The sequence below is a fragment of the Pan paniscus genome, chromosome 9 (assembly GCF_029289425.2).
Source record: "Pan paniscus chromosome 9, NHGRI_mPanPan1-v2.0_pri, whole genome shotgun sequence".
Taxonomy (NCBI): domain Eukaryota; kingdom Metazoa; phylum Chordata; class Mammalia; order Primates; family Hominidae; genus Pan; species Pan paniscus.
In genome coordinates, this window is record NC_073258.2 from 77,568,747 (window position 1) to 77,596,272 (window position 27,526).

Consider the following 27,526-nt stretch of genomic DNA (forward strand, 5'->3'; position numbering starts at 1 on the left):
AAAAACACGAAAATTTAGCCTCTTACTACACTCCCATTAAAGGGATTAAAGAAAAAAATAACAATACTAAGTGTTGGTGAGGATGTGGAGCAACTGGAACTCTTACACATTGCTGATGAGAATTAAATATTGGACAATCACTTTGGAAAACAGTTTGTCAGTGTCTTTGAAAGTGAAACATACACCTGCCCAGTGACCTAACACTCCCACTCCTAGATATTTCCCCAAGAGAAACAAAAACTTTTGTTAACACAAAAATCTGTATATGAATGTTTATAGCAGCTTTATTTATAATTGCCAAAACCTAGAAACAACCCCAATGTTCTTTGGTAGGTGAATGGTTAGACATCCTGTGGTACATCCATTCAATGGAATACTACTCAGTGATAGGAAGGAACTGCTGGTACTTTCAAAAACATGGATGAATCCCAAGTGCATTGTACTAAGTGAAAGAGCCCAGTCTCAAAAGGCTACATATTGTGCGATTTCATTTATATGACCTTCTGGAAAAGGCAAAACTGTATCCAAAACTAAGCCCTATCACTTTAGGGTGAGAGAAAGCATTTATATCTTGACTGTGGTGGTGGTGGTAGTTACATAACTTTATGTGTTTTTCAAAACTCATAGAAGAGAACGTTATTAAGGGTGAATTTTACCATGTGTAAATTATACCTCAACTAAGCCAACAAATCAACTTGAGTTTCTCCTAGAGTTCTGCGACCTGGCTCAGAGACCTGCAGTGAGGAATGGGAGCCTTGTTTGTCTCTCCTGTTATCTATTCTGCTCTTTGAATTGGCTCAGGGTTGAGAGGGGTTTGGGGGAGATACAGGCAAGTGCAAGGTGTGCTCTGAATGGAGTCATTGTAACCTGGCGTTAGACTCCCCTAGGGGTCAGATGCCCAAACTCTGGCCGTTGCTTTAAAGGGACAAACATTTTTTGGGTTGTGTGCAGGCTTCTTTGTTGGTCTCCTCCAGCTGGTTCCTGGGCTTGGGTGACATATTCCCCAAGACCACCTGTGCCTGTCCCCTTCACTCTGGCTGAGGGTCCTTCTGTAGGGGTCCCCTTCTCCTGGAGGGCAGACTTCTTGGGCAGGGATCTTTCATGATGACTGACTTTTGGATACCTTGCACTGTTTCTGGTTGGTAGCACAGGAAACATTTCTCTCTTTTGCACCCTGCAAGCACAAACTGCTCCCATGGCAGCCCCCACCCCTCATGCCACCACCAGGGATAGCTCCCATCAGCTTTTTCTCTTTAGACTTTTCCAGGGGAGAGGTGGGTCAGGTTCTGTTTCCCCCAAGCTCCAGGGAAGCCCCAGTCTCTTGGCTTGAGTTATGTGGGGTGAGGCACAGCACTGAGGTGACTCTCCCCAAGGAAAACCCCTGCATCCATCCTTCTCTCCCAGGTCAGTGCCTGCTCCAAGGCTGCTCTGAGCCTGTATGAGGGCATCACAATCTGCCCAAGTCCTGCTGGATTGTGTCTGGTGCTGCTTTTGAGGCTCTGGGGTACAGCAGCAGTTCTGAGACAGGAAAGTCCCATTTCACATCTTACTACACATAAATATTATGTTATTTTAACAAAACTGGGATTTTGATACGTATATCACCATTTTATAACCTGCTTTTTCGCTTCATACTATGTTTTGAGCATCTTTCCATGTCAGTAGACTGCTACATTCATATCATTTTAAATGAGTGATTAATATCACTTATGTAAATATACTAAAACTTATATCCATCCCCAATTGTTGGTCATTTTAGGTTGTTTCTAATTTTAGATGATTATGTTTAATAATGTTATGTTTGGGGTGAATTTATGTGAAGCTGATGAAAGGACCCCATTTGCACAAGTCCCTTTCAAATGCCTGGGAGTGATCTAGCAATTTTATATTCATAATTTTGTATTCTTTGCATTATAGGGGCCCCCTAAATTGTATAAACTTCAGGCTCCACAAAAACTGGATGTGTCCTTGGCTATGACAAACGTCTTCACGCTCAATTTTTTTTTTTCTATTTTTTGGCTACGTCTTTATTTCCTTAGGATAAACTCCTAGAAACAGAATTGCTAGATTAAAGCAGATGCACATTTTTAAGATTCTTGGAACGTATTGCCAAAGGGCCCTCCAGAATAGGTGATTTCATTTACACTCCCACTCTGCCTTGAATGAGAACAACCACAACTGGGGCGGTTTCTAAGGGATTGTGTTTCCTTGTTATTGTGACTTGGTTGTAACTGACATTCCCACCTTTTCCCGAAAGTAGAGGTTTTGATCTGAGATCCACGGGATCTGTGGGTAGAATTCTTGGGGTCTGTGAACTTGGTTGAGAAAAAATTACATCTTTATTTTCATCATTAGCTTCTCATTGAAATGTAATCATTCTTTCCATCTTGAATGTAGCCACGAATCCCCATAGTATTCACAGTACAAATGACTTTAGCAGTCCTGTAACCAACAGAAATCACACGTTTTCCTGCCTTCTTACAGATCTCTCAGAATATCATTTATGCTCACCGGTGCTTCAAAATTACAGTAGTTATTAGACTTGCCACTAGATCTTGTTATGTAATGTGCTCATAAAGAACATGTATTACTAATTCACAATTTATTTTTTAATATTTTGATAAGCAGTCAATAGAATCGGTTTCCTTTGTAATCATGTGTATTTTTTATTTTATGAATTTGAAAACCTTATCCTGAAAAGAAGTCCTTAGGCTTCACCAGACTGCCAAGGCATAATAAAGTTCAGAACCCTTATTGTATGGGTCAACTCACATATCTTTAAAACTTACTGAAGGAAAGGAATTAAGCTTTCATGAACCCCTGCCTGGAGCCAGGCTCTAGGGGTACATGCTGGGGGTACAGAAGGGGCAGGATGACCTCCTGCTTTTGAGGAGCTCATAGTCTAGGTAGGACATGCGATTTCACAGCTCCTGCCACTCATTGTCCTGTGGGCTGAGGGCCCAGTTTCTCAGATCTTTCAGGATTTTAAGAAAAATTAGAAATCCAGATTTTTATATGTTCCCATGTAAAACAACTCTTACAATTTTTAAATGTTGGCAACTAATCAAAATTTTTATAAACCACTGTGTGGGCCAAATAAAGCATGTCTGAAGGCTAAATCTGGCCCAGAGGCCACCAGTTTTCAACCTTTGCTCTGGGAAAGCTGAATTCCAGTGAGGGTGGGACAAATTCATTCTGTGGAACAAAGCAGCAGAGAACCTGAGCACCCCCACCCATACCCTACTCTGCTCCTGTAAACCAGGGAAACAGGGAACTGGAGTCTTAGCTTTGAGAAGAGAGGAAATGAGAGAAGAAATTCTATTGTGGGCAGTGGGATTCCCTGTAACCTGGGTGCAGGCCGGGTGAGGAAAGACATGGCTGGAGGTAGATGCTACTGTAGTGAGAGTGTCAAGGGAATTGTGGGAACAATGAGGCAATTAAATTATTGTATATCTAGAAAACCTCAGAGCCTCTAGCAAATAAGATAAAATAACTGCAAAAGAAAAACATATTTGAATTATTAAGAAAAAATGATGTTATTAGATATAAGATAAATGTACAAAAACCAGTTGCTTTTCTTATTTTTGACAATAAATGCATAGAAACGGAAATAGAAAAAATATTCCCATTATGATATTGACAAAAACTATATTCAGAAATAAATGTAACAAGAAAGATATAGGGTCTCTATGAAGAAAGGTATACAATCTTGTAGCAAGATAGAACACAAGATCTGAGGCTGGGTGTGGTGGCTCATGCCTGTAATCCCAGCACTTTGGGAGGCTGAGGTGGGTGGATCACCTGAGGTCAGGAGTTTGAGACCAGCCTGGCCAACATGGCAAAGCCTCATCTCTAATAAAAATACAAAAATTAGCCGGGTGTGGTGGCACATAGCTGTAGTCCCAGCTACTCAGGAGGCTGAGGCAGAAGAATCGTTTGAACCCAGGAGGCAGAGGTTGCATTGAGCCAAGATTGCAACACTGCACTCCAGCCTGGGGGACAGCAAGACTCCGTCTCAAAAACAACAACAACAACAACAACAACAAAGAGAACGCAAGATCTGAACAAATGGAAAGATACACCATACTCTTGGATGGGAAGACTTAATATAGAAATGTCAAACCTTCCAAAATCAATTCCAAACAGAGTGCAATGATCTTGATGTTTATATGAAGCAATAAATTCCTGAGAATAGCCAAAAAGACATGAAAAATAGTAACAGTACAAGATGACTTGTCTTGCAGGTATCAGAACCAACTCTAAAACCAATCATTAGAGTAATGGTATAGAAACAGAGAAATAGATTAGTGAAAAAAAAAAAGAAATCCAGAAATAGATCTCAAATATATATCAGAATTTAATATCTGACAGAGTAACCTTTTAATTACTTAATAAGCAATGCTTTCAAAATTACTATTCATTTTGAAGCAAGTAAAATTGGATGATTATTCAACTTCAAAATAAAAAACACATCTCAGGTTGGCTGGGCGTGGTGGCTCACACCTGTAATTCTAGCACTTTGGGAGGTTGAGGCAGGAGGATCTCTTGAGCCTAGGAGTTCAAGACCATCCTGGGCAACATAGGGAAACCCTCTCTCTATTTAAAAAAAAAAAATCAACAACATCTCAGGTTATGTAAAGATTTAAATGTAAAATAAAAAACAAGATAACAATTTTGGTGTGTTTTTTTTGTTTTTTTTTTGAGACGGAGTTTTGCTCTTGTCACCCAGGCTGGAGTGCAGTGGCACCATCGCGGCTCACTGCAACCTCTGCCTCCTGGGTTTAAGCGATTCTCCTGCCTCAGACTCCTGAGTAGCTGGGATTACAGGCATGCACCACCAGGTTTGTCTAACTTTTTTTGTATTTTTAGTAGAGACGGAGTTTCACCATGCTGTCCAGGCTGGTCCTGAACTCCTGACCTCAGGTGATCCACCCACCTCGGCTTTCCAAAGTGCTGGGATTAGACATGTGAGCCATCACACCTAGCCAACATAACAAATTTTACAAGAAAATTTAGGAGACTATATGAGCAACCTGAGTGAAACTTAATAAAATTGAGAAGCGATTAAGGAAAAGTGAGACCTTGGAAGACATTGTAGGCCAAAAGATACATAAGCAGGGTCAATAGACAAACGAATTACGGAAATGTGAGACAAAGTTTAAGATCTACAACATACAATAAGGATTTACAAATTAATAAGAAATAGTTAACTCAGTAGAAAAATGGGCAAAGGATAAAAATGGGTAATTCACAGAAGAGTTCATCCAAATGGCCAAAAATACAAATGAAGAGGTGCTCAGTTCCAGCAGCAGGAAAATGCAATTTAAAGTAACAATGAGAGATCGTTTTATACCCACAGCTAAAACCTGCATTTCTGGCAGGGAGGCACAGGATAAGATACTTTCATACGTTGTTTGCGGAAATGTGAAACATTACTGTTTTTTTGAAATGCAAACTTTATTAAAAGTATATATAATATACCTTAAAAGTGTATAAAAAATATATATCTCCATTGATTTACTTCTAGGTATTCATTCCATGAAAACACAAACCCTAGAGAGTATAGGCATATGAATAGAATTTTTTGCCTCATGTTTATAGTTAAAGAAAAGATAAAGCTATTGTTCATCGATAGGTGAATGGCTGAATAAATTGTGCAATATTCACGCTATGGAATATTATGTAATGTCAAAAATTATTTGAAACTTATATCAGTTTATTTCGGGGGATTTCCTTGAAGTACTATTGCATAAAAAAGCGAAATGCAAGAGAGTATAATAGAATATGATCCCATTTTTATAAAATAACAATTAAAATCTCTAATACTTGCATATGTGCGCTTGCATACAATTTAAATGTGTCTGTCAGTGATTACTCAATTAAGGAGAAAACATACAGAAGGTTGGATACAGTGGGTTATCTGGGGTCAAAGGGTAGGGTAGTACAAGCTGACATGAGCAGTGTGGAAAGTGAGGAGGGAGACATTATTGGCTCATCCTCCACCAAAAAAATAAAATAAAATAAAAAAGCATGGGCCTTTGGAATTGGACTCCCTCATCCTGCAGCCTAGCTAGCCCCCTCCTCCCAAAATGCGTGACTCCCTTGGGCATCCCTCCCACCGCCCTATACGTGGCCTTCCATGGTTTTTCCATGATGCTAGAATAGGGCAGTCAAGTCACCAAGTCGCAGGGAGGGGCCAGGGCTGGGGGGCTGCTTTCAGTGCATGAGAAAGGACCTCAGGGTCCAGAGTTCAGGCCCCATTCTCCCCAGGTGACTTGGCAAATTCATGAGAGTGAGTGGAAGAGGCCACGGAGTATTAATTGACTTGTTCTCTCAACTGAAGTCCTCCTTCCGTCTTAGCTGACAGGTCATGTCCTCAGAAAGGATTCTTCTGAGTCCAACCCTTCAGTGATCTTGCCCTTCACTCCCTTTCATAGCCCTCATTACAATTTGCCATCGTTTTTGTTTGTGTGTGATTAATGTCTATTTCCCAAGGGCCACAAGAGGAGGAACGCTGCCTGTGCAGCACCCAGTATGAGATGCGGCAGGGTCCCGGCAACGCTGGCTGCTTTCAGTCATTTGCTCACTCACTCTCTCCTTCATTGACTCAATCTTTTCTGCATTTCTTTATTCATTTTTTCCCTTATTCACTCCAGAAACATGCTATTGGTCCATGCCTTTTCCCGATCTGAATCTTCCGCTTTCTAGGGTGGCTTTTTCAGAGAAGGAGGGAGTGGGGACATGATGGCCGAATTCTGGGAATGCATCCACAACTTGGGAGGGCCTAGCTGGGTGAGTTGGAAGCTCTCCAGGGAAGGAGGGAAGATTTCAGAAGGCTGGAAGTCCTGAGCAGAAGGTGCTGAATGAGGAGAGAGGAGAAAGTGATGCGATGGAGGCTGGGCCAGGCAGACCCCTCTACTCCCAGACATGCCCTGGCTCTTCCTGCTGCCAGGCCTTGGGTCCTGCCATTTGTTCTGCCTGGAAAGCCTCTTCCCATCTCCACGTGTTGAAATCCTACCCTTCCTTGCAGAGCCAGCCCAGATGTCCTCGAAGTCTTGCCTCACTTCTCCAGCTGGAAGGGCTGCTCCCTGCTGCAAACAAACTTCCCGAGCACAAAATCTGGACCTCCCTCAAGGCGCTGACCACTTCCTGGCTTGGGTTGTGGTGTGGCCCCTCTCTCCACCCCATAGACAGAGGCTCTGTCCAACTGTTCCCTGTATCCTGCAGGGCCTAGGGCCCAGCACAGAGCAGATGCCCAAGCCACTCTGGCCGAACGAATGAGCAGTGCTGAGTTTGGGGGTGTGGGCGATGATTATGACCCCATTTTACAGATGGAGAAATAGAGGTGCAGCTAAGTGACGGTCTTGGCCTTGGTCCCACAGTGAGGAAGCAGCAGAACCTAGACTCAGGCCTGTGTTTCTGGTCCCAGAGGCCAGACTCTTTCCAGGGCAGCTTGGTGGGAGGTGAGGTAGGGTGGGGTGGAGTGAGACTGGATCCTGGGAACCAGGAGGCCAGGGAGAGCTGGAGTTCGGACGGCCAAGTTCAGGGAAAGCGCAGCTGGGGAGGAGCCAAGGTATTTATTATGCTTGGTCTCCAGTTCCAAACAGAGCTGATGGATGGAGCTGCTCCAGTTCCTATAAACAGCTCGGGCCTCCCTCTCCCCCACCCCGCCCTCCCCATTCTCAGCCACCACAGCCCAACTGTTTCCAGTGCGATAGGGGTGGGGGTGGGGGGAGATGACCAAGAAGAGAAGAATGGGAGAGGAGGGGGAACAAAGGAGGGGGGGGAGGACAAAGATAAGACGGGGTCCTAGAGGCCTGAGGAAGCTGCAGGGAATGGCGGGTGGTCAGAGAGGATTCTTTGCCTCCCCACTGGCCCCTGCTGCCGTGGGCAGCCCACAGTCTGCATTCCCCTGTCCTCTCTGTGTCCCCTGGGTCTGTTCAAAAAGCCTCCTCACCACATTCTCTGAGGGCTTGTCTCAACTCCACAAGCTTCTGAGTCCTGGAAGACAGGGGCCATTCACTCAGAAAACCTTTTCTGAGCTGGCTTTAGTCTGTGTTGGCTCACAGGCCCTGGGGACAGATAGGACTCCGGGTAGGACCTCCCCCCAGGACCTCCTGGCCTGGTGGGTGGGTCAGGCAGACACCCAATGCTGAGGGCAGCCCAGACCTGTGGGCAGCTGGAGGAGAGAAATCCAGACAGTCTCCCCAGAGAAGGTGATGGAGGTGATACAGGCGAGGGTGGTGAAGGAGATTGTGCAGGTGGGTTGGGGGGTGAGCTGGTTCCGGCAGAGGAGGTGGGAGAGGTGCAGGAGGCAGTGCTGCCTAATGGTTAAGACTGCTGGCTCCAGAGTGGGACAGCCTGGGTTCAAGTCTCATCGCTGGAGCTCAGTTCTCTAAAATGAGGATGGTAACAGTAGAAATCTCTTCAACGGCTGTCAGAATTAAACATGACAATCCACATCCAGTGCTCAGCATGGGCCCGCCCGGAAGTGCTCAACAATGGCCATCTCTGAGCATGTTGTGAGAGGTGGCGGGAGAGAGATGGGCCTCATGGGCTCAGTGAACTGCCTGAAGGACAGGGGCACAGAACACAGACGGTGGGTCCCAGATCCTGGAGGATGTGGCCAGCCTGTGGGTCTGAGAGGGTGAGTTGCTGGCACGTCCCGGGACCCGTTCCTGGTGGAGTGCCACGCCAGTGCATGGAACCCCAGGAGTTGGGCCCTGCACCTCAGGCTGACTGTGACCTGGGAGTGGCAGGGCCTCCCCTCTCCCTGCAAGCTAAGAGCTCGGGAAGCTGGATGTTCTGATGACCTAGTTGGCTGCTGTGTCCACGTTTGGCTGAAAACAGGAATTTCTGCCTCACTGGGGGTCTTGGCCAGGTGAGCAAACTCCCTGTTTGTCAGGAAAAGGGGTCAGGGGCCTGCTGGGCTCCCTGCTGGAGCAGAGGCCCGCAGACCCTGGGCGAGCTCAGCCCAAGCTCCTGCCTTCCCCTTAGGCCTTCACGGAGCACCTATCGTGTGCCAGGGGGTGGGGCTCTCTCCTTTCTCCCCCAGCCCTACCCCATGAAATAGGTGTTTAGAATTTCCCTTTGCAGACTGGGAGCCAGGAGCAGGAATGGGGAGGTGAGAGGGCACAGACCAGAGAAATGGAAGAATCTCCAGGAGGCAGAGCTGCCAACGCTGGGCCCAGGGGCTGCAGGGCCAAGGGGAGGGGTCCAGGCTGACTGGGGGTGGGCAGGAGAAGCATCACTGAGCAGGAGCTTGGGGGAGAGGCAGTCAGGGAAGGGAAGGGCAAAGGCGCAGTGCCAGGCTGCTGACAGGGCGAAATGGAAGGTGTGAGGGCCAGAGGAACAAGCACCCCCTGCTCTGCATGCTCTGCCCTGGCCTGTCACGCCTCTCAGTGCTCCCCTACCCAGGTGAGGCTGCTTCTGTCCCACACCCGACACTCACCCTCCAACTCCAAGCCAGGAACCAGGTGTGGTTTTCTTCCAAGTTCAACCTTGATCTGCAGCCTGGCTGATCACTGAATTCTCCAGTCCCTGGGGACCTTTAGCCCTCTAGCTGGGAAGGCCTCTGGGTACCAGAATTGGACTTTCAGGAGAGGTGGGGCTGGAGACAGAGATGTGGGCCATCAGAGCAATGGGGTGTTTACAGCAATGAGGCCATAGTGTTCCCAAGGGAAAAGGGCTTAGGATGGAGCCCTGGCCATCACCACTTAAAGCTGGCTCAAGGAAGATGAGCAAAGAGTGGCCTGAAAAGGAGTGGCCTGGGAGGGAGGAGATGGCTTCCTGTGTGGGATCACAGCTGTGGGGAGAGCATGCCCAGCAGGGGTATGGGTGGGGGGCCTGCTGCACAGGGCCTAGGGAGAGGAGGTCTGAAAAGTGTGCTGAGTTTGGCAAAGGATACCCTTGACGCTGTTAGCAAGGGCAGCATGGAGCTGGGAGGGGCTGAAGGCAGCTCCAGGCGGGTTGAGAACGGGAGGGGCGGGAAGGGAAGTGACTTTACCAAGAAGCTGGCCTGTGAAGAGTGGGAGGACGAAGGGGAAAGTGGCTGAGGGGCTTCTCACTATTTTTAAGACGGACAAGACTTGAGTCCAGCTGAAGTCTGAGAGGAAGAGGTAAACAGGGAGAGGCTGGAGGCAGAAGAGAGCATGACGGGGTAAGGGAGAGAGGACGGGGCTGGGGACCCCGAGGAGGAGGGGCAGTGCAGCCTCTGAGATAGGGCACAGAGGGCTGAGCACAGAGAACGGGAGGGGGCCTGTAGCTGTAGCAGGAAGGAAGCAAACGGAAGCCCTCAGCCTCTCAGCCCTGGGGTGGGGAGCACAGTCGCCTGTTGAGTGTGGGGCAAGAGGTGTAGCAGGGGCCATGCTAGTGGCTGCAGCTTCAAGGTCCAGGGTGGTGCTGGCCCAGAGTCTCAGTGTCCCCAGAGATTTGCCATGATGATTGAACGACCATAATGGGATTGAGGGGCAGGGTTCTAGTGGACGCAATGAAGCGGATTGCAGAGAGGAGGCTGGCAGCCACACTGCTTCTCCAAAATTAGTTTTTAATACATTCAGGTAGGTTATACAAAGAGTTGGTCCCGAGGCCTGGGCTGCGGCCTGGGTCCTGGGAAGTGACAGCAGCATTGTGTAGTGTTTTCAAAGATCAGGCGTGGGGACCCACACCTTGGCCTCCAGGCCTAAGGAAGAGTGTTATGTGAAGTAGCACCCGTGGTTGTGATCCCAACCAGGACTGGGTCTGCCTGGGTGCTCCACACACCACCAGGGCCTAGCCCTGGCTCTGCCCATTGACTCTCCCTTAACTTCCTCTGGGCCTTGGTGTTCTCCTCTGTAAAATGGGGTGGAGAGAGTGGCATTTTCACTTTCTCGCACATTACTGAGCCCACATCATGAGCCAGACTGTGGGCCAAGCACAGGTAAGATGATGAAGACAGCAAAACAAGGTCTTGAGTTAGTCCCAGCACGTCCATTCTTCCCAGACAGCTCATGACTCCATGGTATGAGGGACGGGGGTCATCTGGGTGAGGCTTTTTACCTGTTTTTGTAAGAGGGAAAAAAGATCCTTGCATGATGAGGCACAGAAAGGAAGTTTGGAGCCAGCATTATCTTGTGATGTGATAGCTGAGAGAGGACATCACTCTGGTCCAACCCCCAATCTCACCCCACAAATAAGGGCTCTTTTTTCCCCCAGAGGCTCTGTATAAGCTCTCCACAAGTTTCATTCTCTTCCTAAGCCTCAGTTTCCCCATCTGTGCAATGGGGAGGTTGGATTCCATAGTCTCAAACTCCAGGCTCTGCTCAATAGAGGAAAAGGGAATGAGAGAATGCAAGAGCACAGAGAGAACAGGAGAACCCACACCAGGGTGGAAAGGAGGGGAGGAGGGAAACTAAGGCAGAGAAGGAGGAGAGCGCCTGCAGCTGCCTGCCTGGGAGAGAGGAGAGAGCAGGTGTGCACAGCACAGGATGCTTCCAGACCCTGCTCGGGCTATGTGGGGCCACTTCCTGTCCACTTAACAGCCTGCAGCCCCTGCAGTGGTAAAGATCAGGCCCTGGAGACAGAAGGATGAAGGTTTGAATCTCACCTACGGCATTAGTTAGCTGGGGCCCTGGAAGGAGATTTTCAGAACTTCAGTTTCCTCTTTTATAAAACGGGGATAAAATATAGGGCTGTCATATAGGGGCAGACACAAGGCTTGGATTCATAATCCACATCTGCCAAGCTGGGTGCAAAACAGAACCAGATATCTAAGGTTTTAGCTCCTGGCTCAGCAGCCAAGGTGGGGCTGCGATGGAGAAGTGGGGCTGGGCAGGGACGGTGCTTAGAGCAGTACTGGGGTCAGGGTATGCAACATGAGAGTGCCAGGAAAGGAGAGGGCCTGTCCAGAGCAGGAGACGGAATGGTCCAGTGCTGGGCTGGACCCCTTAAGCAGACTCTGCTGGAGCCGCCGTGGCCCACCTAACAACACCAGATCCAAGACACACTCGTACAGCTCCAATTCTCTCTTCCGGTCATAAGCTTTTCATTTTCAGAGAGACTGAAAGTCATTATCAGAAGACGTGACAAACAGTCTGCTTGGAAATGTCTCAGACAAATCCTCCTGGGCTTGGCCCTCCCTCACCCTGGCACAGCCAGGGCAGGACTCACTGCACCAAACCAGCGGGGCCTGCCGAGCTCTGGAGCCCTGGGCTTTCACACCTCAGGCCCTAAGCACACTGCGTGGCGGCCACGTGGCTCTGCAGCACTCTCTCCTACCAGACTGGGAGATTCTTGAGGGCGGGAATGTATCTCATTTCCCAGCATTCCCAGTGCCCAGAGCAGGGTGTGGCACAAAATACATGCTCAGTGAAGATTTGTTGATCTGACAGGTCAACATTATTCTCTGCTGTCCCTGAAACCGCCCAATTTCTGGCTTCCACAGCTGGACCCAAAGTGCAGCCCGGGAAGGGGGTCACCCACTGATGCAGCAGGCGGCAGAGAAAGGTGTCCTGGGCTGTAATTTGGAGACCAGAGTTCTGGGATCCCGGATCACTGTGTGACCTTGAGTCAGTCCTCACTCTTCTCTGTACCTCAGGCTCCCCCACTGACCTAGAGTGTCTCCCGGCTTCTTTAGGCTTTATACTGTTGGTTAAACTTCTGCCGGCGGACGCAGCAGCAGGTGGCCAGCGTGGTGAGGAGGATGGCAGAGACCAGTATGAAGGTGAGGATGATGATGAGGTTGATGTTCTTGAGCCCCCCCTTCTCACAGTCCTCGGGACGCACGTGGCTCAGGGACACCTCCTCCTGGGAGCTGAAGCGGCAGATCAGGTCCTGGGTGGCGTCCACGTCCACACGGCCCTGGTGCAGCTGGGCTGCCAGCCAGCCATTGCCGCAGCAGCTGAGTGGATTCCCCTGCAGGTAGAGGCGCCGCAGGCTGGTCTCCAGGCCACCCATGGCACTGCCTGGCAGGAGGCTGAAGCTGTTGTTTCGCAGGTCCAGCACCTCCAGTGACACAGCCTGTGTCCAGGCGGGAAGGTGGCTCAGGCGGTTCTCGGCAAGATTGAGCCGCTTGAGGCAGATGAAGCAGGGCAGGTCCACCTGCAGGACCATCAGCCCATTGCCCTGCAGTGCCAGGACCTCCAAGGAGGACTCCAGGCCTCCCAAGGCCCCCGTGGCCACCTCCAGCCCAGGATTGGAAGAAAGGTCCAGCTCAGTCAGTGGGGTGTGGAGGAAGGCCCCTGCCCTGAGCAGCTCTATCTCATTATCCACCAGGCTCAGGCTGCGGAGGGAGGTGATGCCAGAGAAGGCCACACAGCCGGAGGGGCCAGGCTCATCTGGCCCCCCACAGGGGCTGACTCGGTTCCCCTGCAGGTTGAGCCGCTGCAGGCTGGCCAGATTGGCAAAGGTGTATGGGGGCAGGTCCCGCAGGGCATTGCCCTGTAGGAGCAGCGTCCGCAGAGACCCCAGGGCTCTGGCGCCCAGTTCCAGTGTCTCCAGGGCATTGTGGCTTAAGTCGAGGAGCATCAGGCAGGGCAGGGAGCCTGAGCGCCGGGCCTCAAAGGTCCGCAAGCAGTTTCTGCTGAGGTTCAGGAAGCACAGGGAGGTCAGGTGCTCAAGAAAGCTGTCGGGGATAAGCTCAATCTCATTGTAGCTCAAATCCAGATTCAAGAGCTGGGAAAGGGGGCGGGCGCTGGCATTCCCGCTGGGGGCTGAGAGGGGCAGGGCTGACCAGCCCTCGGAAGGTGCGTGGATGCCCTTGCTGTCCTGGGGTGGCCCTGTGGGGAGCCGGATGAGGTTGTTGGACAAGTTCAGGTAGATGAGTCTCGGGAGCGCGGCCAGGTCGGGGAAATGAAGCAGTTTGTTCTCCCGCAGGTCAAGCCAGGTGAGCTGGAACTCAGCCTGGGGCTGGGAGGCCGTCTGAAAGGCCTCGATGCTGTTGCAGCTCAGGTCTAGCACCCGCAGCTGCTGGAGGCTGAAGTCGGAGATGCAGGTGAGGGAATTCCTGGAGAGGTTGAGATGGGTCAGGCGGGGCAGGCCCTCGAAGGCGCCATCCTCGATGTCCATCAGCACGTTGCTATGCAGGTCAAGCTGCTCCAGCGCAGGCATGTCCCGGAAGGTGTGGCGGGTGAGGCGAGTCAGACTGTTCTCCGCCAGTGAGAGGGTATGCAGGCTGGGTGCCTCCCCCAGCAGCCGCTCCAGCAGGCCGCTGTACAGGCTGTTCCCAGACAGGTCCAGGGAGGTCACGTGTGGCAGGGGGCCCAGGCCACCAGCACTCAGCGCAGTGGCCATCGCCAGCCGGTTGTGAGCCAGGCTGAGGTGCTCCAGGTGGGTCAGGGCCTGGAAGGCTCCTGGCTGGAGGAAGCTGATCTCATTGGTGCTCAGGTCCAGGTGACGAAGTGCCGTGTAGAAGCCCAGGGGTGAGGCCAGGATACTCCGCAGCTGGTTCCCAGATAGATCAAGGGTCTCAGTGTCTGGCGGGAGCACCGAGGGGACCTGGAGCAGGCCCAGACCCTGGCACGAGACCTTCTTGTCCACCTGGGGAGGGGCAGGGTGGGGAGACAGCTGGCATAAGTGGGCACGGTAGGGGATGAAACCAGACATGTTTATCCAGGAACCCTGCCTGGCTGGGGAACCCTTCTCCCATGGACTCCCAGAATGCTCAACTTTCCCCCACCGCAGCCTGATCACCCCATGCCTGGATGACCCATCCGGCTCCCTGCCCCATCTCGGGCACCCAGCACAGTACTGGGCATTAAGGAAGGAGCTCGATGAAGGTTCCATGGGTGGACAGATGGAGAGATGATAGACAGATAGAAGGACAAATAAACTAAGAGAAACCCTGTACTTATTATTACCCCTCTTACAGGAAACAGCCATATATCCCACAGAGTGACCCCAAGCCAGTGAGCAGCAGGGCAGAGCTGGGACCCAGGGCTCCTGATTCTATGTCCTAGGTCCCTTCTATGGGCACAGATAGTTAAATTTCTGGTGGTAGATGGGAATTTCTCCACTTTGGGAGAAATGTTTCCAAAAGGGAAAACTGTAATTTGTGCTCTGTCATCAGTTTTTATCTTGGCCTCCCTGCCTCAGACCTCATTCAGGCTCTCGTGTCATGGGCAGAGCCTGGGTCCTGGGGCCTGCCTTCCTTGTGGATGCTTCCGAGATGTGGCTTCCTCTCTGTTGCTGTTACCTCCTAGGAGGTGGCTTTCTTCCCAGGCTGGGTCAGGGGACCGGGCCCCTGGAGGTGGGAAGGGCCAGGGAAAAGATGGCCAGAGCCAAATCCACAGTCTTTGGTGATGAGACTGTGTTTGTGCTGTGCGACCTCCAGGAAGTCACATAACCACTCTGTTTTCTTACGTTCTTCCCCAGCAGCCACTCAGCATTTGACATCTTGGTTAATACTTTCAGGCCCGTGGTCCCATTGGTCTTTACCACAGCCTGCCCATCTGATACGATCACCCCTATTTACAGAAATCTAGGCTCAGGGAGGGGAAGGGAGGTGCCAGGATTGCCCAGCTGGTGAGGAGCAGAGCTGGGATTTGAACCCAGGTTTTTTAACAACAAAAGGCCGAACTCTTGTTCTTCCACAGATGTGCCTTCTGGGACCAAAATTCTTCCTGTGCAAATGCAGGTCTCCCTCTTCTCTTCCAGGCCTCCAGGAACCCCAGCCTTTCCCAGAAAAAGGTCTGACTTCCACAATCACCGGGCTCAGGCTCACCGCCCCCAGCTTCTGTCTCCGTCAACCCGTTCTGACCCACTCACTGCTAAATGCCTGACAACTGCTCAAAAGCTCTACTCTGACAATGAGGCAGCTTGGCTTAAACTTCTCCACGGTGAAGTCCAGGATCCCCAGCAGGGCCTTCGAGGCTGTTTGTAGCCCCTGCCAACCTGTCCCCCACCTCCCACCCCAGCCCACATGCAGTGACCACAGCTGACCACTGCCCATCATGCGCTCCCACACCCACTGCTGGGGCCTGCTCCCTGAGCTGGATATGCCATCCCCAACCAGATCCACACGTGAACTCTTCACACTGAGCTTCAGGGCCTCCTCCACCAGGGAGCCCTCCCTGACTGTGCTTCCTCTCAGAGCTTTGCCCTGCTGAATTGTGGCTGTGTGTGTGGGGACCTGCTAGACAGCGAGCTCAGAGCAAACAGGGACTGGTTTGGTGGATGTGCATGCCTTGGACCTGACTAGCAAGTCAATTTTTCCTAATGAATGAGTCCCAGACATCATCAGTTTAGTAAAGGTCTGAGGCACTGAATCAATCACTTCTCTAGGAGGAAAGAAAATGCATAATTGATATTTTCAAAATATAGTCAAAGACGGGTAGAGCAAGAAGAGTTCAGCTGACCCACTTCCCAGATGTGAACACTGAGGCCTGAAGATGGCAGTGACTTGCGTGAATTCACAGTGAGCCAGTGGCTGAGCTGGTAGGGAGGGAACACAAGCCGGTGTGTTCCTCCCCTGGTCCAGCTCTGCGCTTCCTCCTGAGAGCCCCAAGGTGAGTAGGGGGAGGAAGAGACCTGCCCAGCCTCAGGCCTCCGTGTGGCTCTTCTTACTCCATGCAGCACAGTGACTCCATGTAGCCTCCAAGGGAGGCAGCTTCACAGGGGCCTCAGGAGGCCCAGGGATGCCCCGGCAGTTGGGCACCTGTGTGAACCTGAAACCTGCCCAGCTGCCTTGCCCATCCTTGCCCTTCCTCCCTCACAACCTCTCTGTCTGCAGGGGCCACTAAACATAGCCTCCTCCTCACAGCCCTTACCCCCTGGGGCATTCCTTACTTAAAGCAGAAACAACAAAATGACCTGTGATGGAGCCCCAGCTGTGTCAGGCTGCATGCTGAGTGCAGAGACCCCCCTACCCCATTAAATCTTCCCAGGCATTGTTCACCCTGTTCCTATTGTACCCCTAGCGAAACTGAGGCTAAGGGGAGTGGGCTGCCCAAGATCAGACAGTCAGGGGCTCAAAACTCCCATTTGCAAATTCCTTTTCCTATTGGTGCCAGCCAAGTTCTGACCACTGGGCCCTCAGCTGGTCAGCACAGCAAGGAGCATCATGGACCCACTTACTGAGTGTTACAGTGTGGGGGGCACCGTGCTGTGCCCCGCGTGTTACCCCCGGGCAAGTGCAGAGGCATACTGCCTCTGGATAGGCAAAGGCTCCCTGGGGCACCAGCCCCTGAGACTCGATCCAGGACACAAAGTTTGCCAAGCCCACAGCCCAAGACTGGCTTTCCATTCAGGGGCCCAAGACCCCTGCTCTAGAAGCCTGGGGGCCTGATGGTGGGCAGGGCTGCACTGGGATGCCCAGATCTCCAGTCCAGTCCAGGAAGAAGCTTGAAGTCCAGGGCGGTGCTCAGAGCTCCACTTCCAGGGTCTCCATGCCTCCTTCAGCTCTGAGCTCCCAGCATTGCCTGACTTACCGTTGGAGGGAATTGGAGGAATTGGCCCTTGACCAGAGTTTAGAGCTCCCACCCACTGTCCTGGGCTATCAGGACACCCACTGCCCAGCTTCCTTTTCAGAAGCAAAGACTTGCCATCCAACTCCATTTCACCACCTGATCATGGGAGGAAAGCAGAGTAGGGAGAGGCACCAGGCAGTGAACAGTGGCAAAGGCAGCTGGGTTCGAATCCTGTAGGTCCCTGGTGGGTCACACGTCTTCTCCTTACTTCCCGTGTGTAGTATTCCCATGCTGGTTCAGAAAGTGCTTTCCTATCTCTTATCTCATTTCCCCAGACTCCAAAATTCACCCGCTTCCCCTCTGCCTGTTGGGTAGTCAAGGACTTTCCCCTCTGAGCCTCGTCTCCCTGAGGTAGAATGTGCGTTTGTATTTGGTGACATCTGAGGCCTTCTCTGCCCGCAATTCTGGGCTCCGGGAATCTTAGAAGGGCTCTGAAGAGCAAGAAAGGTGGTGGCAACAGGAGACATTGCACCCCCAGGGAAGGGCTGCGGGCAGGCAGCTGCCTGCACTTCCCGCCTCCTGAAGCAGCTGCCGGTTCTGCGTCATAAGCTTCTTCGAGTCTCAGGTCCAAGAGGGGCTTCCGGAGGCCCTGCCCTTTCCCCAGCCAGGCTCTGGCCTCAGTGACTGCCCGGCCTTACAAGTGGACCTAGGTGTTCTCTTTGCCCTGTATCTCATAGAGTCACAAGAACTTTAGGGCTAGTTTCCCTGGCTTGGGACAGGAAAAAGGAATAGAAGCAAATCAAACTTGGTCCTTGCCCTAGGGAAGTTCATGGTCTGGCAGGTGAGACAGGCTTGGACCCTTTCACCAACCACCCCACATGTTCAGTCTTCTCAGTATTGAGATAGGGGGAAGCCTGGGGACCGCAGGAACCCAGAGGAAGGTGTGATCAGACTAGGCCAGCCTGGGAGGGGCTGGGGAGGCTTCCTGGAGATGGCAGCATTTGATCTGGGCAGTAAGAAGTGAGAGGCACTCCAGCGGGCAGTCCCAAGTCAAGGAGCCCAGCTAGGAAGGGGATTTGTCTCCAAGAGGGATGAGCACAGAGGAGTCCCTCCCAGCTGGCCTACCCCAAATTCCCCACACATATATATATATTCTAGATCCCCTAGCTGGGCCTACTGCTCTGTGGGGACAGCTTGGGGGAATACAGTGTAATATCAGCCTCACTGTTCCCAGCTGAATGACCTTGGACAAGGCCCAATCTCTCCAAGCCTCAGTCTCCTCCTTTGCAAAATGAGAATAATGGTGCTTACCTGGCAGGACTGTGGGTAAATAAGGTGTTTAAACATTCTAGTAGGTGCTCATTAAATGCAAGGTACATTCCCTTTCCTCTCCTGACTCTTCTAACTTCTGGCTTCTGGGGCTGGGGCACTAGCACACCCTAGGGCAGGGAGGTGGGGGTGGTCCTCACCCTGTCTGGGCAGAGCATCTTACCATCTTACAGGGCACTTTGTCTTGGTGTTGTGCAGCCAGGCCTAGGGTCAGCAGGGCCAGGAGCAGCAGGATCTGGGATCTCATGGCTCTGTGTAAGGCGGAGAGGAAAGGGGAACACTGTAAGCCCATGGCTCCTTCCCACTGCCAGCCCCCACTCCCACCCATTCTGTGCCTGCCCTCAGGGAACCCCAGAGCACAGCTGGAGCTGGAATAAAGATGCTTTGAGCAGGGCAGAGAGCCAGGTGGGAAATGGGCCTGCAGCCCATCATAGTAGGCCTCTCACCCAGGCCAAGGAGCCGCCCATTACCCAGGGGAAGCAAGAGTTTTAAGCGGCAGGTGACTTGGTCAGACGGGGGTTTTCAAAAGACCCCACCTGGCGGAAGACAGCCTGGAGGGGATGCACAGAAGGCTGACAGACCCTAAGGGTTACCCTAGGCCATGCTCAGGGCCAGGGACTGGGGGCATGGAGATGTAGAGGGGGTTTGGAGGGTGGGCCTCTGACTATATTTCCACCCAGGCCACACAAGTCCTCCATACCAGCTCTTCAGTCCCCACATGCAATTCCTCGTTTTCTGCCCACTCCCCCACCTTTATTTTGCCCTTTTCCTTTTGATTCTCTGATTCTCGAGCCCTTGCCATTGTTCAAGAGCTGGGCCCGGGCCTTGGCAGGAAGTCCCACAGGAGGCCTGGCTGCCCCGGCACTGCTCTGCGGACTTCCCCAGGAGCAGCCTGGCAGGCCCTGTACTTTCACTGAAGCCACACTCCGGCCTCCTGGGCCAGCCCTTCCCTCTAAGAGCAGCCAGGGGTGGGGCTAAGGGGACCGCACAGGCCCTTAGCAGGGTTAAATCCCAGTGCTGCTGGAGGCTCACTCACTCCCTCACTAAGGACATCAGCCAAGTGCTAGGGATGTACAAATCCACCCATGAATTTCATTCATTCATTCACACCTTTACGGAATACCTCCTCATGTCTGGCTCTGTGCTGGGAACTGGGAACTCAAAAAACAAATGAACACAAAAAAGAAGTGACAGTGACGGTGATACAGACAGAGAGTCTTAAAGAGGGACACAGAAAGCCTTCCAAGAGCACCAGGCGCACAGTCACCCACATCTGACTGCTCCCTCTTGTCTCCTCTACCTTCCTGCTGTGTGATCTTACAAGTCGCTTCACCTCTCTGAGCCTCAGTCTCCTCATTTGAGGTTAATGGCAGCCATGCCAAGTTTATGTTGAGAATCAAACGAGATGCCACCTACAGAGCCTCCGTTATGCAGTAGGCCCTCTTCTCAGCACTTTCTAGGCATGAACTCATTCCATCCTCACAAAAACTCAATGACTTGGTTCCATCATCATTTTACAGAAGGGAAAAAGAAGGCTCAGAGAGCTTAGGTACTATGCCCGAGGTCACACGGTGAACAAGCCACCGGCCCAGGCGAGTCTGGCTCCTGGGTCTGTGCCCTTCAAATCCACACTCCCAGGCCTCCCACAGTGGGTGCTCCCTGAGTGAATGCTGAACCGCGATTCTGAAGGATGCTGCAGGAGAAAAGGCATTTACAGGGCTTTTGAGGGCAGTGTCTTTGACTGTTGGAACCCGCTAGTGAAGAGCTATGGACGAAGATGGCTGCTCTGAATCTCATCTCTCTTGAAGGCGCACAGACCACAGCCGGACCCGGTAAACCCTATTCCCTGGCTCCCCTCAGGGCCACAGGCGCTGCCCCTGCAGCTGCTCTGCTCTCACCTGCATTACAGGTTGCGCTTTCACAGGAAACTTTGTTCTGCTGTTTAAAAAGCAGAACGCCGCCGCCCGTTAGAAAGTTAGCATATTCAGAACTGAGTGAAAACCCCTCCGCAGGGCCTTCCAGGCCACTGGGGAGCATGCCCTGCCTGGCCAGCTCTGCTCTCCAGCCTGCTTCCCCGGTGTCCCCTCTCACATTCTGGGTTCTGGACACCTCATATTTCCTTCAGTTCCCTGAGCAGATTTTCACTGCCCCAAACCTTCACTTCCTCCCCTCTCCTCTTCTGCTAAAGACCTCCTCATCCTTGGGGTCCCAGCTTAGATGGGCCAAGAGGCCTTCTTTGGTTCCCCAAGTCTGGACTATGTCCTCCAGTCCTCCCAGAGCCCCTGAGCTTCCAGTGAGCACAGCACCAAGCCCTCCGTGGCTACTGTGCCCCACCCCTTCCCATGGGAAGTGCCCCTAGAGAGGGGCTCACCATCCTTTAAGATGCATCTCACAGCACACAACAGGTCAGCAGCGGACAGAAAACCGACACTAGGAGTCTCGGTGACATGGGGTCGTTACTGAGAGCAGTTCTCCTTGGCTCTCCCTTCACCTCTCTGCCACGTTCCCTTCACCCATCCGTGCCGTCAGTGGGCTCTGACTGCTCTCCCTGAAAGAGACCCCGGATCTTCCTACTTCCCTCTTATCACTGCCACAGACCGAGACGCCACCCCAATCCTGGCCTTGACCACAGCACCCTGACCTCTTATAATCTGTCCTGTACCTAGCAGCCAGAGTGATAATATAAAATCATCTGTCAGATCCTAAACCTCTTCTGTTTGAAAATCTCCAAGAAAATCCAGGCTATCCACAGTCTCCTCTCTGACTCTTGCCCATTTTCCCTTCCCTCACCACATTCCAGCTTTCCTGCTGTTCCTTCAACACAGCAAATTCATTCCTGCCACAGGGCCTTTGCTCCTGCAGTTTCCTCTCCCTGAATGCTCTTCCTCAGCTCCTCACACATGTCATTGTTTTCCCACATTTATCATTTCCTCATCATTTATTTCTTATCATGCGGGAACAGGGGCCTACTAAGTAGGTACTCACTAAAGACTAGTGAACAAGTGGCAAAATCAGGGCAGAAGCTCAGCTGCAGTGGACTGAGTGGTGAGTGCCAGGTGAGGACAAGGAAGGGTCCTAGGCCCTTATTTCCCCTTCCTCTGCCAAACCCCACTCTATCCCCAAGGTGGCCCTGTGCACATCCAGAAGGGATCGTCCCTGCAGCACATGGGCACTCTGTCCTGGCATCTGACGGGAAGGGCCCCTCAGCTGTGGGCCCTCCTCAGTGGTGCCCAAGTACAGGGTGTAGCATTTAAAGACTACTCTCTCTCAAAAAGGAGGACGGTGTCACTTAGACCCAGGCTTGCATCCAAAGCCCACCACTCACCAGCTCTGCTCCCTAAGGTAAGTCCCTTCCTTTCTTGGTGCCCCAGTGTCCTGTCTGCAGGGTAGGCAGCTGGGTTCCAGTTCTGCCACTGGCCAACCCCAACTATTGTGATGATCAGGCAAAGAATGGTGGCGAAGGTGCCCTGCATCCTCACTGTCCTTCCCAGCTGACACAGTGACCCTCGCAGGGCTGAGCATCCCAGGTGAGGTGTGCTCAGTGGGGAGGCCCCAAGCCTGCAGACAAGTGGCCTGGGCAAGAGGAGGCAGGAGAGTCGGACTCTCAGGAGTCCAACTCAGAAAAGTGCCAAAGAATGTATGTGTGTGTGTGTGTGTGTGTGTGTGAGAGAGAGAGAGAGAGAGTGAGAGAGAGAGAGCAGGGGTACGGGGGGCAATGACTACTACCACAATAAGCCCACCCCTACATTTAAGGATGTTAGTCTTCTAAGCACTTGACCTATATCATCTCATTTAATTCTCACAATCACCTATTGAGGAAATTACTGTAATTCCCATTTTACGGATGAGAAAACAGTTTCCGGAAAGTGAAGTGACTTACCCCCAGAGTTACCCAGCTCATAAGGGCTTTGGAGCTGTGATTTATCCAGTTCTACATGACCTGAATACTGTGTTTTCTCCAGCACATGCTGAGCCGACTCCCCCCTATAGAACTGTCTTTTTTTGCCCATGAAGAAAAGGAGGCTCAGAGAGGTGACTTACCCAAAGTCACACAAGGAGAAAATAGCAGGGTCAGGATCACAATCCAGTTCATCTGTCTCCAAAGCAAATGTTCCCACTATACCAAATCAAGGTCTCCTTCCCTAAGCCCTGCCAACGACCCCTCACACGCAGGAGCAGGGCAGACTAGCTCACAGTCTGGGCTCTGAGGTCCTCTCTCCCTCCTCTCGGCCTCAGCTGACTTACTGGCAGAGTGGGGTCCTGGGAGAGCTGCTGCGGACGTTCCTGTCAAGCAGTGAATCACTAAGGGCAAGCCTCGTTCTGGAGACATGTGCATCCCACGGGGGAATTAGACCTTAACCCAAAGGAATGTGGCTGTGATGGCGGAATTTCAGGCAGCTCGGCGTGGGGGTGGGGGTCCCTCACATCTTACCACCCATGAAGAAGGCTGGCTTCAGAGCCCCTTGGAGAGCGGTGGGTGCCCCCTACCCCACTACGAGAAATGGGCAGGCCATCTAGTGCTGTGGGATGGGCAGCCCCACGCCTGGCTGGGATCGGAGCGTTGCAGGAAACCTGAATTCAAATTCCGGTTTGCCCTTGCCTAGCTGTGTGTTCCTGGGCAAGTCACGGTCTTCAGGCCATTGTTTTCCCAGCTGTCAAATGGGAAGGCCGGCCTCACCCCTTTGCGGGAAAGATCCGCCAAGACAGGAGCGCTGGGGAACTCCCAGGGACCGAGGGAGGGTCAGCCCCGGCTCCACGCGCGCAGTGGGGATGGCGGGAGGGGAGTGTTTGGGGGGCGTCCCTTGGGACCAGCCCGCGCCTTGCGCTCGCTAGAGGCGCGCGACAGTGCGCCCCCCGAGGGCCGGCCAGCCTCGCCTGCCCGGCGGCTCCTACCTGGCTCAGCGCGGCCGCAGCTCCTCTCCCGGGCAGTCTCGGCACATTTTGCGCAAACCCGCCCCCGGGTCCCACCCCGCGCCAGACCCCGGGGTCACGGCCCGAGGAGGAGCAGGCCGCTCAGCTGCCCCACCGGAGCCCCCGCGCTCCGGCTGCAATTTAAATACCTCTCCCGCCGGCCCGCCCCGCCACGCCCCCCTCTGGCGAGGCCGCGGGGTCCTAGCGCCTGGCCCCGTGCCTCGGTTTATCCGGAGCCGGCGGGGGCGGAGTGGGGTGGGGCGGCGAAGCATCTTCACCACCCTGGGACCTCGGCCGGGAAGGGGCGGGGGCCCAGTGTGGGGGATGAGAGGGCGGGAGGGAGAGGGGTTGCAGAGGAAGCGCCGTGGGAGCGAGGCCCATCCCAGTGGCCGCCGCACGTGCAGTTCGCGGCCCCGCGGGGTCCGGAGGGGGGCGCGGTGGCTCTAGGAGCCGCAGGTCCACAGAGGAAATCCGGCCTGGCCCCGATTTCCCAGCTGCTGGCGCCGCCGCACTTAACGCGGGGGCAAACAGGCGAGGTGACGGCGGGGCTGAATGCGGAAGGAAATGACCCTTCGCTGGCCCTGGGGCGGCCGCGGAGGGGGTTCCCCGCACCAAGCCGTCCACTCTGGTGGGTCCTGGCAGGTCACTTTTCCTCTCCGGATTGTGCTCTAGTGTCTAGACCCGTACTCCTCCATCATCTGCGGGACCCTTCAACAGCCTGTGAAACGGCACCATCAAAGTCCTGTTTTCGGATGGAGAAGCTGAGGCTAGGGGTGGGGGCAGTGTGTACACATGAAAACCAATTGTCTGAGACTAGTAAGGTCCCTATTTATAGTTGGGGAACCTGAGGCTCAGAAAAGGTTAAATGGCGTGTCCAAAGTCAACACAGCTAATAAGAATCAGTGATTTGAGCCCAATCTGTTCATAAAGCTAAGTCTGATTCAGTTTGGGCATTATCTTGCCCGAATTTTTAAAGTACTGTGCAAATATGGGGTGGCGGTATTGTCATTTAGATTGGAGGTTGAAGCAGATCTTCCCCAAAGCCACCTCTCTTCTAGATGCCTTGACCCTACCAAATCACAGGTACCCTGCCTTGCTGCCTGTGGACTCTAGTATGCGGGTCCCTAGAAGAGAGGGGCCCTGGCTGTCCTCCAGGTCCTGGTTCCAAGTGTAGAAGGTGCCTCTTCCACAGTGTTTCTCTTCCCTGATCGTCACCAGCCCTGAGAGTGGGGCAGGGTGCCCCATTTTACATGCATGAAAGTGACCACCCAGGGCCTTGTGGCAAATCAGGGTAAGGCTGGGCTCAGAAGCGGGATTCCCTGAAGTCTCTACAGTTACTGCCTTTTCTTACCCCTGTTCAGTCCACTGTGGAGATGGATCTGGGGAGATGGGGTCAACCCAGAGAGGACAAGCCATGATAGCAGGTGCCATAGGGGCCTGACCTAGTCTTAGAAGAGGAAATCAGGGAAGGCTTCCCTAAGGAGGAGGCCTGAGCTGCAGTGAGGGGATGGGTAGGAGGTGCAGGTAAGGAATCTCTCAGCAGGGCCTGTGAAGGGTATCCAAACCTCTTTCCCTTCCCTCCCAGCGACCCAAGGCCTCAGATCTATGTCCACAGGGTCCTAGCTGGTCCATCCAGCCCCCTCTCTGGTCTCTAGTGCTCCATTTGGTCAAATGGAACCTCAGCGCCCCTATCTGTAAAGTGGGAAAGATAGTAGCTACTACTTGGAGTTAGTGCTAGAACTAAGTGCAATGGATCCAGCTGGAGCCTGCACCCAGTGGTTGTTAGGCAACTTCTCACTGCCTTTATTGTGGCAGTTGGTGGATACTCCTATATCCTGTGGGCTTCCTTTTCCAGGTCCCTGTCCAAGGGGCCAAATGTCCAGGAAAGTGCTTTGAAGCTGCCCTGCAGTATGAGCAGAGTGACTGGATCATTCGGGCAGTTCCTGGCCTTGTGTATCGGACCAGCTCCCAGCCATCCAGACCCAGGCTCACTGAGCACTGCCTCACCCTTCCCGGAGCTGCTACCAAGCAGAAATCACTGGGCCATGGCAGAGCTTCTGCTAGGGCCCAGGAGGGCGGGGCTGGGGCTATGGTGGGCTGGGGGTGAGTGCCCCACCTCCCACTCCCCCGCCCCCAGAGGCTGTGGTTGTGGTTAGTCAGCTCGTGGGGTTCCACCTTACTCAGCGCCCGGATGGGGCTCCCCAACATTTGAGGCAGATGGGCAACCAAGCGTGCCCACCTGCTGCAGATGCCTCTGGGGACCAGGGGCTAAAAGCCGGGAAGCCCACAGGCTCAGCGCCCCTTCCTTCATCTCTTCACTTCTTTGGCAGTCATGTTGTTGTGTGACTTTTGGCAGGTTGCTCAGCCTTCCTGACCTTGGTTTGCTGACCTGCAAAGTGAAACTAATTACAGTACCGGGTGTATGAGGATGGCCTGTAATGACACGTGTGAAGTTCCTGGTCGCGGGGGCCTTTGCTCAGTAAACATGACCTCTCTCCTCTGGTGGGCCCAGGACAGTTGCTGAATAAAAATGCCCAATGCCTACTTTTTTGGAGCTCCCAGGCCAGATGAGAGACAGATGAGAGCACAGAGGATGATTGAGTCCAGAGGCCTTGAAGGCCAAGTCTAGGAGGCAGAGCTTGAGTCTGCAGGAGGAGGAGTGGGTGGAAACTGAGCAGACTCAGGCTTGCCTTGCAGCCATGTGGAGGGTCTTTTAAAGGCCACCAAGTCCAACTTTCCATCCAGTGTCACTTAGCTTCTGCTGGCACACCTCCAGAAATGGGGAGTTCTCCTGGGCAGCCCATCAGCAGACAGCTCAGTCTTCACGGTGTTGATATTTTTGTGGAAATGCTTCCATTCCTTCATGCATTGTCAGTGAAAATATAAGAGATGCATCTCTTCCTGTGTCCTCGGGACTACTATTCTGTAATGAAAAAACCCACTCGGGCACCAAGTCAGGCTCAAAGCTCCCTGGGAGGATTTCACCTCAGGCCAGATTGAAACCTGAGGGTCCTATGCAGGAGCAAGTGGCCCAGAAAGGTGATGATGTGCACATCCTGTGTGACCTTGGACAAGCTGCTAAAACTCTCTGAGCCTTGCTGTCCTGATCTAACTGTAGAGCCAGAGTGGAAAGGACCATGGCACCCTAGACTGACAATTTAGTCTCCACTGCTGTTTGCTGAACCCTCACTGTGGGTCAGTCCTTCATCTCATGTGGCAAATGACAGTAAAGACAGCCATAGACAGCCTTCCAGTTAGGTGTCTTTATTCTCAATGACTGACCAGGAAACTCAGAGACCTTTATTCTCAATTACTGACCAGGCTCAGAGAGGTTAAGCAACTGCCTAAAGTCACACAGCACAGCTATGGAGCCAGTAATTGAACCGAGGTCTTCTGATTTTCAGGCCAGGTCTCAGTGCAGAGATGTGGCTGTCCTCACTCCCTGCTTCTGCCCAGCACCCACATGGGCCCCTGAGAGTCTGGGAGTTCCCTCATGAGCCCCTTCTGGGCCCTGCCTTCTAGGGCAGAACCCTGGGTTCCCCAGTTCTTCCCCTGACTCCCCTCCCTTTCTCCCTAGGGCAAATGGACTCAGGCCACACCAGCTCTAAGCCACCTCCTGGAGGGGCAGGAGGATGTTATGAATGGCCCAGTGGTGGGGAGTAGCTGGTCTCTTGAGTGGGAATATCAAGGGCTTGCAGAACCAGGCCTGGGGCCTGCCCATAGCCATCTGACGAGGGGAGGCCTATCTCTGCCCCCCTTTTACAGAAGAGAGATGAAGCCTGCAGGGACTCTATGACTTGCTGGTGGTCACACAGCAGACACAGTGGGCATGCCCATCCAAGTCCTCAGGCTCCAAGTCCTCATTCGTGGCCAGAGAATGAGGACTTACTCTGTGGGTTTTCTGT

At 52.7% G+C, this 27,526-nt stretch overlaps 1 protein-coding gene across 3 annotated transcripts; it reads right to left on the bottom strand.

Annotated features, from left to right (window-relative positions):
- Positions 1-10,526: 10,526 nt before the first annotated feature.
- Positions 10,527-23,827, bottom strand: LRRC32 (leucine rich repeat containing 32). Of its 3 annotated transcripts, none has more exons than XM_003808154.5 (3): positions 23,604-23,827; positions 18,874-18,961; positions 10,527-14,514 (listed from the first exon to the last, which is right to left on the bottom strand). In XM_003808154.5, exons 2-3 carry the CDS (start codon positions 18,955-18,957, stop codon positions 12,610-12,612), a joined length of 1,989 nt encoding a protein of 662 aa, XP_003808202.1. In that variant the 5' UTR covers positions 18,958-18,961; positions 23,604-23,827; the 3' UTR covers positions 10,527-12,609. The 3 variants fall into 3 exon arrangements, with proteins under 3 accessions (XP_003808202.1, XP_034789307.2, XP_014202425.1); XM_034933416.3 differs by having other exon boundaries at positions 10,527-11,037; positions 23,604-23,756; XM_014346939.5 differs by lacking the exon at positions 23,604-23,827 and adding an exon at positions 22,752-23,391.
- Positions 23,828-27,526: the final 3,699 nt, after the last annotated feature.

Bases quoted from the DNA above. Each gene is read 5' to 3' on its own strand.
- LRRC32 (XM_003808154.5), bottom strand. From the start codon at position 18,957: ATGAGATCCCAGATCCTGCTGCTCCTGGCCCTGCTGACCCTAGGCCTG. The intron at 14,515-18,873 runs GTAAGATGCTCT...GCCCCTCCCCAG, and splicing joins ACAAAGTGCCCTGTAAGATG to GTGGACAAGAAGGTCTCGTG.